We start from the raw sequence: 17,944 nt of genomic DNA on the forward strand, positions 1-17,944 counted from the left end.
TGATCTTATTGTTATCTAGCAATTAAAGAATCAGATGTTCATGAACCCGATATGTTTTCCAAACTTTATTACTCTCAACTTACTTTGAAACGATAATTGGGTTTTCAAGTGTTCATAAACTGATATATCCTGCGAAACTTATATCAGTTATCAATCTAATGTGAAGTTTTAAGCAACTTGATTTGGGTTTTTATAATTACATACCAAGTAGATGGCTAATCATAAGAGTTTGATGCGTCATAGAGTTAATAATCCTTAAATTAGTTACTGTTAGTATTTTTAGGGATTTTCAGGATTGAGTTTAATTAGTGTTTTAGAGTGTTTTAGGCTATTTCTATCTGTGGGGTTATTTTAATTACGAATATAATGTTTCTATTTTGATTAGAATTATTTTTAGAATAGGTTTCTATTAAAAGCATAAGAATGAAAAAATGTTATAAGGAGAGGTGTTAAGAAGATAGAAAATGACTTGCAGTATCTTGGTACTGACTTGTCATTTACATCGACTTACAAAGCGATAATAAGTACATCTTGTCTTTGACCATCGGGTTATTTTTTTCTTCTTTTCAAGTCTGAACCCATTTCCTTACCTTTAATTTCTTGAGGTATTTTAGAAAAGCTTACGTAGGCGTGCGGATTGTCTTCAATTATTGAAGTTATGCCTATACGGAGAAACCGGGTCGGGTTTGGTTAATGAGAATGCGGTCGTTGTGACCTATTTAAATGGAAATCTTTTTCCTGGATTGGCAAGATTGAATATATACAAAAGAAAAATATATAAAATTAAAAAAAAAAAAAAAAATCATTGAATTTATATATGGAATAAAAAAAAAAGTGCACCAAATAAGCATTATCTAACTAAACTTGAGGTAAATCATTTAGTACTTCTCTATACACAATGTTTTGTGTATATCCTTCGAACTCGTTTCTGCTCTAATTATTAGGAACTTTAGCCCTTGTCGCGATGTTGTCGTGATGCACAACATCACCGTGGCCATGAGTGAACACCGGCCTTGGCAAGTAAACCCCAACATCATTGAAAGTCCGCCCACGACTTTTGTTTATCGTCATCGCATAGCAAACTTTAACAGGGAATTGTTTTCTCCTAAATTCAAATGGCAACTTGGTGTCACTTGGTTCCAATATTATTAGGTGGGATTATTACCTTGTCGCCTATGTTGGTCCCTGTTATAATATCGGCTTCTATGACCTTTTTCCCAAATCGTATCACAATCGGCCTTGTTCCATTGCACAAACCTGCACTTTGGTTTATGTTCCGCATAAGTAGAATCGAACACCTTTCTTTAGCTTCGAGGTCGTGGGTTTGGTAATCCGAGAATTGCAAGGTGTTCAAAAACTCAATAATAAGTACGTAACATCCTCGGCTTTCGATTTACCCGCTATTGGGCTTAGTGAGTCTGCACTCAAGTAGTGATGAACTTCTCGGGGAGGATTGAAGACATTATATAAGAATTTATCTCATCAACGTCTTCATTTTTGGAGCGAAATACTCCTCTCTTCGGATAGTGTATTTGATTTTCAAGAACATCGTCGTACTTGTTGGAAAGATCTGGATAGATTGTTGAAACTATCTGGTGGATTGAATCATCAGAAGGTGGTATGAGGAGATCATCTAGAATTCTTACCCACGATGGTTCGGCTTCGTCGTTTATCGATATTGCTGGTAGTTTGCCATCTCCAAGGTCTAACACCCACTTACTGAAATCTCTTGCACTTTCTGAGTCGATTGCGTCATTCATCACCCTCATATTCTTTGCTAGCTGAAAAACTTTACAGTTCCTCCAAAGGTGCGACCTGCTTATTGAAGCATCAACAATATTTTCCCTTCTTCCTTTTCGAACGACCGGCAGTATTTGTCTGAAATCTCCTCCTAATAGGAAAGGTTTTCCTCCAAATTCAATGCTTTCTGAGTTAGGCACGATTTCTTTCATGATGTCTTTCAAAGTGCGGTCAACTGCTTCAAAGTTGTGCCTATGATTCATAGGTGCCTCGTCCCATACAATGAGATCAGCTTTCTGGATTAGTCTTGCCAGGTCTGTATTAGGTGGGATGTCACAAGTTGAGTTTTTAGCAATTGGAATTGGAATTTTGAATCTTGAGTGTGATGTTCTCCCACCTGGAAGGAGGAGCGAGGCTATTCCTGAAGAAGCAACTGCTAAAACAATCTTTCCTTCTGAGCGCAACTTAGATATGATTGTCTTGTAGAGATATGTCTTCCCAATTCCTCCGCTTCCATAAACGAAGAATACACCGCCAGCTTTTGAGTCAACGGCACTTGTGACTGCTTGGAACACTTTATATTGTTCTTTGTTGAGGCGCTCGTGCATATTTAAGTAGTTCTCATGCAAGTCTTCCCGGTTGTAGTCCATTTCCTCGTCAACCATTCTATTCCCAGACGTGAGTTGTGTATCCATGTCTGGATAGATTTCTTTTAAACCGGTGATAGTTCTCAATGTTTTTTGTCTACGCATCAAGATTTTTTCAATCTCACATAAGGTGAAATTCTTGACCTGGCTTTCTGTGAGCATGGCAGTTTCGTCATTTTCAAATGCCTATACCTGAATAGAATGTCTTCTCCTAGGTTGTCCCAATGGTATTCCCACAGTTTCAAAGGATCTGTCACTTCACATAGCAACAACAGTGTCACAAATAGTTCTTTTAGTGATCTAGCACTCGCCCAGTCGCTTGCCTCTTTAAGTGCATCATGCCATTCGTTGTCATCTTCGAGTAGACCAAGTGCCATACATGCACTTTTATAGTTTGGGTGCAGCACACCGTTGATCCTTCGAATGTCTTCATAGCTTTGAGGTCCTTTGACAATGTTAAGAAGCATCCGCAGATAGTATCTTTCGCCTGATGTAGGGTGTGCGTAGTACACACGACCAATCTTTCTCTTCCCTCTCTTTCCTCTTCGAATCCATGTCCTTTTGGTTTTCTGCCATGTCCATTTTGTTGGGAAATCAACGTATGTGAGCTCTCTTGCATCAGCATGCAGTGCATTTGTCTTCAACCATTCTGTGAACTGTGTTTTTTTTGAACTTTCGCGTTCAATGATTTCTTCCGGATCATCGTTGTCATTGTAATAGACCATCTGTTCATCTACGAATAATAATGTAAGATATATGAATAACAATGTGTTGAATTAACTATTAAATGACTACAATGATTTTCTGTTACCTTCAAGATGGAATGGCAGCCGTTCGACACACGGATCCTTGTATTGTGTATCGAATTTCAAAATCCTCCAAGTTGCCTCCGAAGCAGATACATATCGACCATCCAAGTAATTTTTTATTTCGTCAACTTCTTCAATGACCTTCTTTCCAGTTAATTTGTCTGTGGCGACATTTTCAACGATGAGAAATGTTGCTCGATCTTTTCCTTTATTGATGTATTTGAAGAGATACTTAATTGACCGTGTTCTGTTGCAATGTTCCACATTGATATGGGCTTGGTACTTGACAACCAAGTCTCTGTTGTGTGGAACTACCCATCTGTTGTCTAATTCTGCTTCCCCCACAATTAATTTCCTGCCATTGTTTCTCCTTCTATAGACTGTGTACTCGTTTTGGTCAATGACTGTTTCACTGCAATATTTTTTTGGATAGTGCCGTGAGCATTTATTTTTAACCATACACGGGCAAGACAGGTTATCTATTCCACACGGTCCGTGTATCATGAATTCTACAACCGCCTTGTATCCCACTTCATCACTCATTGGGTTAGGCAACTCTGGCGAGATGAGCTTGTCGATATCAAAAGGAGTTTTGGCTTATTAGTTACGTCTAGGAATAACAAAATATGAGCATGGGGTAGCCCTCTCTTTTGGAACTCTATCGTGTAGATAGTTGCAAATATGATATTTACATGTCGGTTAGTAATTGAATAATTGTAAATAAAATAACAACATAGAGATTCATTCATTACCCCAAGCTTTTCCGAAATGTTTTTTCCATTAAAGTCTATCATTAGCTTATCCAGTTTAATCTTAAACACCCTTGCTTCAATATCAGTCCGTCTTACGGTAGTCCTTTATCTATCTTGTCTAGAGTCGATGAAATTTCTGGCCATTTCGGATTGCAAGTGAAGGTGACAAAAAGGTCTGGAGGGCCTGCCCATCTACAGATAGCTATCGCATCCTGGTAGTTTTGGACCATGTATCGGGGTCCTCCTGTGAAAGACGACGGTAGGACTAATCGTTTACCAGTCGAAGCCGCATTTGTATCACCCGCAACTACAGTGTCAACTAATCCTTTGTACAGGTCAGATCTTATTTTGTCTTGATTTTGTCTCACCCAATTCAATCTGTTCTCTTCAGTAGCTGCATAACCATCAACCAAGTATTGTAGCATCAGTCTTCTTCCACAAACAATAGTATGTCCTTCATTTGCCCTCTGTTGTATCCGATAAGCATAATACTCTCTCATGCTCACGTGTTTCCTTTTCTTCACATTTGAACCCTTTCTATAAGGGATGCCCAACATATATCCATCTTCCGCATACGGAAAAAGTAAAGGATACTGCATCGCCATGAAACTTGGAAACAATTCGTTTATTCTCTTAAGACCGTGGCCTATTACGTCTACAACAACATCCCGGGGTCCCGCAGATACTTCTCCATTCCCAGGAATAAGTCCAGCAATCTCTGATGTAGAAGGCAAGTTATACTGTCTTCCAACAGTCTGTCTTGTTCCAATAAGTTTAATACTAACATTGGCCAACTCGGACTCTTTAAACCTATCCCTTGCCATTCTGTAAACCTTTGTGAGGTTATTTTCATCATTAAGCATTTTCATTAGTCCTTCAACCACATCTGGATCTAATCTTTCATCATCCTCCTCATTTTCTTTATATGGAATTTTTTTATCAAGTGCCTTTATTCTATTTGAAACTTCATTTGCCGAGTCATACATGTACAACTGTGCAAATTTTGGTTGCTGCCCTTCAGATGGTAGAAGAGTTCCGATCCTGTGGTAATTTTGACCACTTATCTTGAACACATATGGACCCTTGCCATCGTTCACGGAGTGATCAACTACACCACCCATTGATGTGAATGCGAAAATGGAATTGTAAGCCCTGATGTTTTTTGCAAAGTTCGAGGATCTCGAACCACCCTTAGAATCCAAAAGACGACGCAGGAAATTAGGCGGCTCTTTCAAAAGTGGTAGTTGAACTTTACCTTTTTGACAACATATTGAAAACTTTGGATTTGATGTTCTTCTCGTTTTGTCTACCCTTTCCTCGTACCAGACCATGGCTCCACAAAAAGAACACACACATGTTGGACCTCCAAAATTCCATGGCTTTTCTACTTGTCCTACATATAACATAATATCATTGTTAATATATGTTGAATAAAATATAACACAAAAATATAAGTAGTAGATCTTACTTGGATGGGAATCATCGACTTGATCAATAATTGATGATTCGTTGAACTGTCCATTAATCGATTCACTATCAGAATCTTCCCCACTCATCTGGGACTGGTAATCATTGTCCTCAGTCGCCTTTCTCATGCATTTAGATACATCTAATATAGGTTCTTTCTTGCATTTGGAATCTCTAATAACTGTTCACAGGTTACGTAAAAGTTAATAAATTAATAGCATAATAAACAAATAAAATACACTTATAATAGCGTTATAGGCGATACGATTCTTTGTAGATGGTGTTTGCGGCTACTAAGTTTGTGTAGTCTTGATTATAGAGGTTGCAAGTTCTGAACCCGATCCAAAAGCTTCTTTTGTTGATTCAGATGGTTCTTTTGTTGATTGTAGTCTCTAATCTCATTCAAAATTGTCCTTCTTCCAAATCTATTTACTATAGCTTGTTCTTTACCGACGGTAGGTTTTTGTTTTTCGACAATGTTATTCTTTTTCTTTTTGTACTTGGTGAAACCATGATACCCAATGCCATGAGAAATTTTTTGTCAATGTCATTGTGTATAAAGGGTAATGCAAATAGTGTTAAGAACATTTTGCATCTGAAACTGGTCCAAATTGTATCTTTGATATCGATGGCGATGATAAGAATAATTATTTCTCAACAGTTGTAATAAGGCGGGATAACTACAATCTTCCCGATTTTCCTACCAAGTATGATCATGCATTGTTCTTTGTTATCAAATCCTACAGTGAAGATGACATTCATAAGAGTATCAAGTATAATGTATGGGTGAGTACCCCAAATGGAAATAGAAGGCTTGCCGGTCGCGTATCAAGATGCACGCGAGGGAGAAAATGAGACGTAAAGGTAGCAAGTGTCCAAAGTGTTCATTTTTTTTTTTTTTTTTCGGTATGCTTTTGTGATTGATTTTATTTGGTGGAAGTGTTTTCTTTAACATGCGGTGTTTTCTCCTTTATAACCGAGTGACTGATATTATATTCCTTTGGTTTTCTCTTCTTAAGGTAAATGCAAGTGGCCAATTCTGTGGTGTAGCTGAGATGATTGGGCAAGTAGATTTCAATAAGAACATGGACTTTTGGCAACAGGACAAATGGAATGGGGTTTTCCCTGTTAAGTGGCACTTTGTAAAGGATGTACCAAATCCACATGTTCGCCATATAATACTTGAAAACAATGACAACAAACCTGTGACCAACAACAGATATACATAGGAGGTTTGTGCAACTAATGTTACTGGCAATAGTGATAACTAATTCCTGTTTTGTATTTTTTCCTAAAAGTTTCACTTGTCCTATTTTGCAGATAAGATTTCCTCAAGGCATGAACATGTTGAATGTATTCAAGAATCATCTATTGAAAACATCAATGTTGGATGACTTTACTTTCTATGAGAGCCGTCAGAAGGCAATGCAGGACAAACGGATTAGGGCACCTACACCACATTTGGCTCCTCTCCAGGTTTGCACTTTAATTTGTTTTACTATATATTTTGTTGTGATTAATCACTTATTTATTATGTTCTCCAACTTGGACAACGTGGGATTAATTTTGTTCCACACAAATCACATGGGGTCTTTAAATCACTTATATGTTAAACATATAAAGCTAACCATGTTAAGAAGATTAAATATCAAGAATATCTAAAGCACAATGAACATATGACCTTGTTATGAGGTTTATGTTATCAAATATGCAGGTAGATACAAACATATTCCATCGATAGAAAAAAAGATACAAACATATTCCAAAAACTCCATTTATTACAGACCTGGGCATAATCTAGATCAGACGTCCTTGCATTTTGTTATGAAGTTTTTTCCCAATTTACTTTTGAATACTACCTAGTGGCTTGGAAGTTATATTGTGCTAAGAGGTAGTAGCTTATCCAACAACTACTACTGTTCACTTTACAGGTATGAAATTCAGTTAGGGATGCATGACCCCTATGAGGATTGTGTGGCTACAATGAGGCTTTACAAAAGAATGCGTGCTCAAAATCATCCAGTAGAGGAATTCACTACATCAACTGTGGCTCATTCTACTCGCTGTTCCACAATCTATGATTCCTTGAAACCTAAGGAGCTAGAGGGATGTGCTCGTAAGACCTTTTAAAGATTTCTAAACCAAAGTTCAGGTGCTGGTGTCTGGATTCAAAGCCAAACTTGGAGTCTTGATCTAACAATTATCCACGTCAATGATACTATGGATGCATTTCCTTTGGCCAAAAGTTTAGGTTGAAATAGATAGAATGGTCATACAAACTCTAGATTTTATTACAAAAGTTATGTTTTTTAGATTCTCTAGTGGTTCTTTAGATCCCGATGTACTAACTCAATGAATCCGGTCTATATTTTTTTCTTGGTTTTGCTAGTACTCTCTCTTTCAAGCAAGGGATTTGCATTGTATTCACACCTTGTATGTGTGATTAGTGTCTACTTTTATCTGTATTTGTGATTTTACGTAGTTTCTAAGTTTAGTATTTCATTGGTACAGGATTGTTTTGTGTTTTCGTCATATATGTTTTCTCTTAAAATAATGAATAGAAAGTTAATGTCAATATAACAATATCCTTGAAAGATGGCATGGTGGTATGGTGTAATGATGAGTGCAACGAAGACAGTTGATAACAAACAAAAACGAAGAGTATAGCCCCGAGATCAAAAAACGAATTCAAACAAAAGTTCACAGCAATACAAAGAAGAGTATAGGCCCTATGCTACGATCACGAAACCGCTGGAACTCTAAGGTAATAAGAGAACGCAGATACTCGAATACGATCACGACAAACTTACAACAGAGAAGAAAAGAATAGTACAGAGAAGAAAAGAAGATTATTTACCTGTGAAGAGGATACTCCACACCACACAACTCGATTAAAGATCACGTAGTAAAGAATACGATCACGGCACCGCTGGAACTCAATTAAAGATCACGTAGTAAAGAGGTATTTATGCTATTATTTGAGTTTTGGTTTTAAAAAGAAAGGAGATTCCCGTTTGAAGTTGGATTCTAAAAGGGAAAGAGTTTCCTATTTTAAGTTAACTATTAAGTTGATGAGGTGGAATTTTGTGGGAGCTTGAAAAATACCCCTTGTGGGAGCTTTAATATTAAGATATAGATATGTTTATTAGACTTTACACTTAGAAAACAAATATATAATGTATGAGTTTAATTTTTCTAAATGTAATATAATACTAAACTTTATATATCTAATAATCGGTTCCAATTTCGCGCACACACATGGGTTTTTGAAGACCCACTTTTTGTTTCTAACATTTTAACATTTTAAGACCCATAACCGGAACATTCGGTTCGGTTCGAGGTACCCAGTCATTTTTTTTTTCAAAGTCAAACAAGTAGAAAAAGAAGTGGCGGTAAAGCTTTACCAATAAGTAAAAACACCAACCTGTTCTCTTATTACTCTGCTTCCAACAATGGCTTCAGCTTCACTTTGTTGTTTCCAAGTATCCCAAAACTTCTCCACGCCATCTCTTAACTCATTCTCCACCAACCATTCGCGATATAGTTCATCACTCAACAAGACTTCTAACTTCAGAAGACTCTCTGTTTTAAAAGATTCTTCCTCTGTTGTGTTCCGTGATCTTGATGCTGATGATTTTCGACATCCACTGGATAAACAGGTGACCAGTCTCTTACTCCCAAGTGTTGTGCATGATTATTTTTGTTTTTGCTTTCTTATTTGAAGAGTTGAAGTTCGTTATGTTAGAATACGTTGCTGTTGAGGACAATTCCGGGTTTGAATGAATTGGGCAAGGCAATTTTAGGTAATTTCAAGTTTATTTTCAATTGCTTACTTATTTGCAGTTTCATTTATATGTTAAATTAATCTAAATGGAACAAAACCAATGGCAAATTATATTGTGTTTGTGAAGAATAGCTTTTCTGTAACACATTAAATAGTCTAAGTCGTCACGTACGACAGTCACGATAGTAAGTTGTGAGTTGCAGCAGTTAACTATGGAGTGGCACTGGAATTGATTAAGTCAGGACAGATTGAATTATCTATCTTCCCTTTTTCTTCTCTTTTTGAATTTCTGTTGAGCTGTTAGGATGTCGCAGAAGTGTGTTGATATTGGAGACATGGTCTGGAGATCCTAACTAGAAAAATTCAAGAAGTAATTAAGGATTTATATGAACAATAACAAGGAAAGAAGAAAATTTTGTGATGAAATACGGAATAAGAAGAGTAATAGAATTGAGAAGATAATAGAAAATTCTGATAATCTGAATGATTGAAAAATTATTGGAGCCCGAAACAACTTAAATGGACTCCTTATAGATAAGCCAAACTTGATAAGCAAGAAATATAGATTCCTAATTCTGAGTAAACTAAATTAGGAACTACTCAATAATTAAACTTCCTGATTCTTTAAAGAAATCTTGGTAAAATAACCAGAATCCTATTTGCTATATATCTATCCTTCTTATCCTACATCATTACTTGTTCTTTTCTGTTAATGGCTACAATCTTTTAAGAGTGACTTGTTAAAACTATTGGTTTTGAATGGGTAAATATGCAAAGCTCGATACTGAAAACATTTGGGATTCCACTCCTCGTATTGATACTGAAAATCTGAGACTAAGCTCTCATATCCAGCTTTTTGTATGGATTACAGTTTTGTCCTTAAAGCTAGTAATCTTACCAGATATATGGAAACGATATTTGTTTTTTTAAGTAGAACAAGCATGATTAGTTTTTTTCTTTTTTTAAAAGAACTTGAGCATCATGTTTTTGTTATTCACTAGGTAAGTGGAATTGAAATATTGAACTTTGTTCCACCCTGTGCTGCTGTAAAATTCAAATATGGTGGGCTCTGCTAAAGCAAATTGTAACTTGCACAGGAACTGTTGGAGAACAGGTCATGGTTCTCGAGAACATAGGGACATCGGTTCTTGTTGCTAAAAATCAGGTAGGTTGATTGAAGAAAAAGATGATTTGTGTTTACAAAAATATATTTGGCCACATTAAGTATAATGTGTGGAGGCATCTCATGTGTACAACAATACTAAAGCCCTACTTAAGTTTATGATTATTACAATACTGGGACAGGTTGAGTGTGCTAGTTGCACAAACGACAGTTAGTCTGTACTCATTATATTTTGATATACAAGTGAAATTATCTAATTGAGAAATTACTAGTTATGAGGAAGCTCAAAATGCATCCATAAATGTGTTAATTTTAGATTTGACTGTTGTTTCTAACCTATGGCACGGTTAATCAAAAACCGTGTGGGCTATCTTGGGTCTCGCGGTTTATCCAGTGCAGCGTTGTTTGGTGCTGAAAGGTTGTTTGAGTGATTTGGTGTTTGGTTTAATAAAAAAAATTGCTGATTTTCAGCTTTCACCATTGAAGATGCTCTAATAACAGAAACTTCTTTGTTTCAGCTTTCATCTCTTCATAAGTTGATGGCAGAGGCTGCAGAGATACTGAATATCGAGGCTCCTGATTTGTACGTTCGCCAAAGTCCTGTACCAAATGCGTACACTTTAGCTGTTAGTGGCAGGAAGCCGTTTGTTGTAGTGCATACAAGCCTCGTTGAGCTTCTTTCGAGAAAGGAGCTTCAGGTATTCTCCATTTCATTATTTGCAGAAATACTTTGTCTATTATTTCGTGTATCCTGAGAACCTCCGTATAAAATTTTAGCTTTACGAATCAAATTAAAATCTGATGTTCATACCATTTGTATTCATATGATATTATGTTAATGATAGCCCTGTTGTAAATTAAGTGAGGGAAGCATGGATCCAAAGAACAGATCTGGAAGCTCATGAGTTATCATGCTTAATTTGAATCCCCCTATCTTTTTGATAAAGACAACAAATAACTATGCTTCTATTCCCCACTCAATTTTTGTCGGTCCTGAGTGGAGAATTGTTTCGAATAGTTTTTTTGGTGATGCGGAGGTGAAGAGGTACTCACCTGATTAAAGTTAAAAAGTAAGTTGAACAGGACACTCGAATACAAGTTTCTTGCAACGGTGTCCTCTTCCAACAAATTCTCGCCAGCTAGTACAACACAATAGTTTGACTTCTTTACTGAACTTCTCCATTAGATGAATCATGTTTAGAGACCACCAGAAAACAGCCAAGCTTTCAGTCCACAGTGGTTGTAATGGCGAAGTCATAGAGAATATTGAGAACAAAGGTGCAGAGATTCCTATTGAAGAAGTTGCAATATAGATCAAGTAGAAGATTGAATAACAAGAAGTAATAAGCAAGATAACCAAAATTTAGTAATCAATTCATGGTATTTTGTTCTCTATCTTTGAAGTGTAATTTCTTTTCTAGAACAAGAAATTGAACGACATGCAATTCATTCTGAGAACACTAGGACTTCAAAATAGTGACTATTGGATATTCTTTTACTAGCAGTTTAGAAACTCAATAAACCCTAGAACAACTAAGGAACAAATCCCAAAGGACTGCTCTGGGTATATAAGGCATCAAATATAAAAGGGCGGGCATACATACGTGTGGCATGATACCTGGTGCTTGGCATAAAAGTACTGTCACACTCTTCACGTTGTAAACAATGATCTAGCTAGAAATCTTCTGAAGCTTCCTATTGATGCTTAAGTAAATGATTTCTTTGGGAGGTGGATTTGGAAGTGTGGAACAATGAGGTTAATTGCCTACCTGAAGGTGCATTGAAAGATGAACACTGTGATCAAGAGCTACTGAAGAGATCTGGTGGTCTTGTTGCAATCTCAATCAGGGAAGTTTACTTCTAAGTCATCCTACATTGCTTTGGAAAACATCAAGAGAAAGGTGAGATGGAGTAACCTGCTGTGGGGTAAATTTGTACAGCCAAAACACTCCTTTTGCCGCTGGCAATTACTCTATGGGTGTCTACCTTCCCAAGATAGAATAGTTAACAGGAAGGTGCTGTCAGACTCTTCACGTTGTAAACAGTGATCTAGCCAGAAATCATCTGAAGTTTCCTATTGATGCCTAAGTAAATGATTTCTTTGGGAATGGGAGGTGGAGTTGGAAGTTGGGAACAATGCGGCTAATTGCCTACCTGAAGGTGCATTGAAAGATGAACACTGTGAGCAAGAGCTACTTAGATAGAGATATGGTGGTCTTGTCACAATATCAATCAGGGAAGTTTACTTCTAAGTCAGCCTACATTGCTTTGAAAAACATCAAGAGAAAGGTGAGATGGAGTAACCTGCTGTGGGGTAAATTTGTGCAACCAAAGCACTCCTTTTGCCACTGGCAGTTGCTCTATGGGGTGTCTACCTTCCCAAGATATAATGGTTAACAGGAAGGTACTGTCACACTCTTCACGTTGTTTCTGTGGCAGCAGATCTGGGGAAAACTATGGACATCTGTTTTTCGAGTGTCATTGTTCCAAGTTTGTATGGAAATCAGTCAAGAAGGAGCTGGGACCTGGAGCTACAGTTGGGAATGCAAATGAAAAACAGGCTATGATTCCGAGAAGCTGCAAGAACAGGATTAGGTATGTGTTGTTGTTGCTTCCATTTGGAAGGAAAGAACTATAGGCGGTTCAGGGATAAGAGCAAACCTGCTCCTGTGGTTTCAGCTAAAGTGAATGAATCTATATTTGCAAACACAGTTAAAGGAAGTGAAAGATCATATAGGGTTAAAATTATCTTCCACAACTTGGGATAGATACAAGCTACAGGAGGAAGATCAACATCACTTGCATCTGGAGAAAGCATATAGCTGGAGTTGCAATGGTTGATGGATCCGTAATGGAAGAGCTGAATTCATTTATACTGGCCGGAGGTATTAAAAAGAGATCAATACTAGTCTAGGAGCTTATGGCCAATAATGCAGGCGTACAGGGGTGCATTAAACTTATGAAATCCAGAGTGCAAGTTATCTCTGATCTTATGCTTGATACCCAGATAGGGAATGGTACCATTGTCCCTCCTTGGTATTGCAAAAACTAGCTGAAGCTATAACAAGGAAAAGACAGAAACTAATGGAGTATTCTTGCAGAGAAATTAATAGAATGAGAGACTATTTATCCAAGCAGGCTAATGTGAGTGTGCTAGAATCGTTATTCTCTATACCTCCGTCAGACTCCAATACGCCGTGTATAGCGAGGAGGATGCTACTGGAAAGTATCTTTAGAAATTGATTGGCAATGCAGTCTGGATCTGCCTAACTCTATGGCATCCTTTTTATTTTATTTTTTGATTTTCTCATTTAGATTAAGCTAGAATGAGGTCGACCCTCGCCTCCCAGTTGCCTTCTCTTTTGTAATTGAAAACAAATGACTTATCTACAACCTCCTCGTTGCCTCCTCTTTTACAATAGAGCCAGCTTTTTATCAAGAGGAGAAAAATACACATTTCAAATGTCTAACTTGCTACCTAGTGATGCTACAATATATGTAACACTGTTGGTTACGAAGTCACCACCAGTTTTCTAAATTAAATTTTAGTGCACCCTTGTAATCTCACCTCAATAAACCTTCAATTCCTGCTTTAGCAGTACCCTTTGGACTGCTTCCTGCAAATACCAACATAACATCACATCTTTGATCTCTAATAACCCCTCCAATGCCTGCATTTTTCTTCCCCATAGCACCATCAGCATTCACACCCCACACCTTTTCTTGTTTATTCCGCACATGTGATATCTTGTTGTACTTTGAGTCGAAAATTTAATCCCAGACTTGTTAGTAAGAACTTCACTTCATTTGTCTCCTTTACTTCATGAATTCATGTACTTTATCCTGTAGCAATAGTTTCATGTCTCTAAGAGGTCTTTCCCTTGGAACAGAAGATGGGCAGTTGGTGTTTTGAAACCTTTTATGGTTTACTTCTGACCAAATGCAGTTGACTCTTGCAGACACACAGGCTTTGTTTATCACTGCTGTATCTGTCTTGCCTTTACCCGTTCTCAGAATGCTTGACCGCTGTGTATAGAAGTTTCTCACATCTGTAACTATACCCACAGTGGCCTGTATAATACCTCTTTGGAGTCTTGACATAGATATCAAACTCTACATATGTAACTAGCACCATCAGTATTGAATTCCATTGTGTACTCAGCATGAAAAGACCTCTTTGGTTCCATACCTTAGAAGTCAATACTCGAAGAGGGACTTACTAGTATACTGCTAAGCAGTGGGGGCGTGAGTGGAGAGGGAGGAGTGGAGATTTAGAGTGCGTGGAGAGGGAGCGGAGAGGGAGGAGTGGAGATTTAGAGTGCGTGGAGAGGGAGAGAGAGAGACGAAGAGAAATAACAGAAAAATGAGGACAGAACGACAGAAACCAACCAACTTGGTTTTTGTCCGCATAACCCCTTTCTGCCAAGATCGTTCGCTCCGCTCACTCGATTAATAGAATTCACCAACTGGTGGAAGCCAAGACCTTCCTCCTTGAGTTTGGACACTTTATCATATCCCATTGCACTAGATTAAGCTTTCTTGTTACTACTTACTAGTAGATACCGAAAGAAAGTCTAAAATGGCCTTCATAAGGCGGTTGGCTACCAAAACAGAATAGTGAGCAAAGACATTTCATACATCGATTTCGATTCAATAGGGAGCTAAACCGTTGCCCATTACCCTACAATTTTGTTTCTCTTTACCTTATGCTCTTATTAATTGTTGACTTTTAACCTGTTTGCAATTAGTGTTCTCCCACTTTTGACTGCTAAAATAGTAAAACGTCTTAAAATGTTATTATAAGTTTAAAGTATATTTATTTATAGAATCTTCAAACCTTATGATACTGCTGTTGATTTAGTTTGGGTTCACCAAATCGGCTGGATTGGCATTCTCAAAAATACAGATCACCCAAAAGCTTGACTGTTATTATAGTCCAAACTCGCAATATCCCTTTGCTGTACGTGAACTCCAGAAATAGTGTGTATGGAAGTCAAAACTGAGATCTTCTTTATCTTCATCTGAATACATAGGATGATCCTTGTAGCAAACAAATCACAGTCAACAATATCATATATATGTCAAAATTTGATGTTGAAGCACAAGGAGTAATTGAGCAGTGTCTTTCTGTCTCTTTTCTTCTTCTCTTAATAACATTGCTATCTTTGATGTAAACTCTGAGTTTCTGTGTATAACTAATCTTCCCATAATCCTAAATAGGCAGTTTTGGCTCATGAGTTAGGTCATTTGAAATGTGATCATGGTGTGTGGCTTACATTTGCAAATATTCTTGCACTCGGAGCATATACTGTACCTGGTAAGCTTTCTATTTCCATAATTTAAGTGTAAGCGATGTAAATAACTGTCCTACTATCTTTCTATGCGGAAGTATTTGCACTAATAGCATATTCTGTTGTGCAATATGTTTACGCTTCCATTTCTGTCCTGACAAATCTGATAGCATTGGCTTAGAATTTTGTTGATATCTCCAAACGTACCTTTAACAATGATCATATTGTGTAATTTCCTTCTCTTCGTTTTTGTTAAAATCATATTAGCTCCTGCCATTTTCTTTCCTAATTGATACCAATCGAAGAAAGAAAATAAATCATATAACGCTAATTATAGTTTCCTTAGAGAACCTAAATTTTTATCACTAACAAAGATGTGTACACTGTTAAGTACTTTCTCAGCCAAATTTTGTTGTAGATATGCATTCCCAGTATTAAAATTATGTAAAAGAAAGTAATAACAAAGTGAGAGAAAAGTACAATTTCTTTATTGAAAAAAAAATAGAAGAAAGGAAAGTGGTAATTAAGAGGAAAGGAAAAGAAGCATGCTACTATATGTGGTGATGAACCTTTTTGAGTCAGCGAACTACGATGTCATGCAAGTTATAGGACAACCACTTGATAAGTCTTCTACTAAAATTACAATAGACTTGATGAATCAAGATTCATGGCATAAAGTCATAAAAGTTCTTCGTGTCTCTACAGCCAAAAAAGTTGCAGTCACCTGGTAGGAGTTGAACCCGAGACTGCTCAGAAAGCAGTGGCTCTGATACCATATTAAATTGTCAATTTCTCTATAAGCTCGAACTTATGTGAAGGGTCAATTCTATTAATATATTAGAGGCTCATATATGTCAACACTATTATGGGTTTCTGACATTATTCATACTTCTCTTTGCACGTGTTGTGTCTACTATTTTGGGTTTGATAAATAGAAAAAATTATACAAAAATATTTTTGCATCTACTATAAAGTAAACATCCTTTTCAGGACTTGGTGGCATGATTGCCCGGAGTTTAGAAGAACAGCTGTTCCGCTGGCTTCGGGCTGCAGAGCTTACCTGTGATCGTGCAGCCCTTCTTGTCGCCCAAGATCCTAAGGTATATGAAATACAAATTACAGAGTATGAATATGAACATAATTATCAATAAGAGTTGTTACGTCTTTTTTGCATTTAGAAAGTGATTGCTAATGATCTCATCTTATGGTTCTACCAAGAGGTTGTCATCTCTGTTCTGATGAAACTAGCTGGGGGCTGTCCATCCCTCTCTGATCAACTTAATGTAGATGCTTTCTTGGAGCAAGCTCGCTCTTATGACAAGGCTTCTTCGAGCCCATTCGGGTGGTATATAAGGTGGGAGGTCATATTCAGGAATGGTGTTAATGGAGTTATTGTTTTCCAAATTAAATTATAAGAAACTATGCTTATTTCAGGAATGCTCAGACAAGCCAATTATCCCACCCTCTGCCTGTTCTTCGTGCACGTGAAATAGATGAATGGTCAAAGAGTAAAGAATATCTGTCCCTTCTGAGACGTGCAACACAACGTTCCTCTACAGAAAGTGTAACAATACCCTAAAGTATAGAGATCATGTATACTGGCTGATTATTTTAAGGTGAGCTTTCGAAGCCTTGATTACATTCAGAAATCTTCTCACTCTCTCTGTTATTAATGGAGTCCCACACTGTACCCTTAGAAGAGTGCAATAGATTCTGATATCTGAATTTTGAGGATCATCTAGTCAGGCAAGTAATAACCAAGTAGCTCCCAGACGTGGATCTCATCACATGCACACTCTGCCTTGCCGTCTACTTCACATTTCATCCCATTTGTTTATCGTTTGGTTGTTTCCCGAATCTTGATTTAATATTTTAACTTCCAAGTATATTTGTTCTGCAGTGAAATGTGGACAAGGAGATGAGAGAACCAGTTCACCGTTATAGCAGTCCCCTTTTCAGGAGAGCACTCGTACAAAATGGACATCACACTTCATTATGATTGCACATAACAGTATAGGCACAATACTTCATTACGATTCACAGGTATAAACAAGTATAGAAGTGACCAATTGGCTCTAACGGCACTGTTGTGTATGTCAAGTTGCTTCATTGGTTGTAAATTGTAGTACACGTGTTTATTACCTATATATTGGTGCTGAAGTTGTATGAACAGGAAGTTATACGAAAAGGACAGTGCTATGTATTTTGTTGACATTATGTATATTCAGTCAGATTTAAAATGGTTGAATTAATATACAGATCAATCTGTAATTGGAACCAAGATCTTCACCACAGCCAGCGTCACATAGAAAGTAGACTATATAAATTTGG

At 37.2% G+C, this 17,944-nt stretch overlaps 2 protein-coding genes and 1 pseudogene across 3 annotated transcripts; 2 read left to right on the forward strand and 1 right to left on the reverse strand.

Annotated features, from left to right (window-relative positions):
- Positions 1–1,424: 1,424 nt before the first annotated feature.
- Positions 1,425–5,543, reverse strand: LOC147496852 (uncharacterized). Its single transcript, XM_086562682.1, has 5 exons — positions 5,417–5,543; positions 4,045–5,341; positions 3,199–3,608; positions 2,695–3,120; positions 1,425–2,539 (listed from the first exon to the last, which is right to left on the reverse strand). The coding sequence occupies exons 1-5, from the start codon at positions 5,541–5,543 to the stop codon at positions 1,425–1,427; spliced, it is 3,375 nt and encodes a 1,124-aa protein (XP_086418808.1).
- A 383-nt stretch (positions 5,544–5,926) lies between these two features.
- LOC147496853 (YTH domain-containing protein ECT2-like) lies at positions 5,927–7,545 on the forward strand (annotated as a pseudogene).
- A 1,293-nt stretch (positions 7,546–8,838) lies between these two features.
- LOC147496854 (Peptidase family M48 family protein) lies at positions 8,839–17,894 on the forward strand. Of its 2 annotated transcripts, none has more exons than XR_015194916.1 (9): positions 8,839–9,074; positions 9,161–9,218; positions 10,297–10,364; positions 10,841–11,020; positions 15,543–15,639; positions 16,604–16,713; positions 16,901–16,967; positions 17,048–17,229; positions 17,514–17,894. XR_015194916.1 is itself a non-coding variant. In XM_086559700.1 (9 exons), the coding sequence occupies exons 1-8, from the start codon at positions 8,868–8,870 to the stop codon at positions 17,190–17,192; spliced, it is 999 nt and encodes a 332-aa protein (XP_086415826.1). In that variant the 5' UTR covers positions 8,839–8,867; the 3' UTR covers positions 17,193–17,229; positions 17,514–17,894. The 2 variants fall into 2 exon arrangements, 1 of the variants encoding a protein (XP_086415826.1); XM_086559700.1 differs by having other exon boundaries at positions 16,834–16,967.
- Positions 17,895–17,944: the final 50 nt, after the last annotated feature.

This window comes from Coptis chinensis, chromosome 5, assembly GCF_015680905.1.
Source record: "Coptis chinensis isolate HL-2020 chromosome 5, ASM1568090v1, whole genome shotgun sequence".
NCBI lineage: Eukaryota > Viridiplantae > Streptophyta > Magnoliopsida > Ranunculales > Ranunculaceae > Coptis > Coptis chinensis.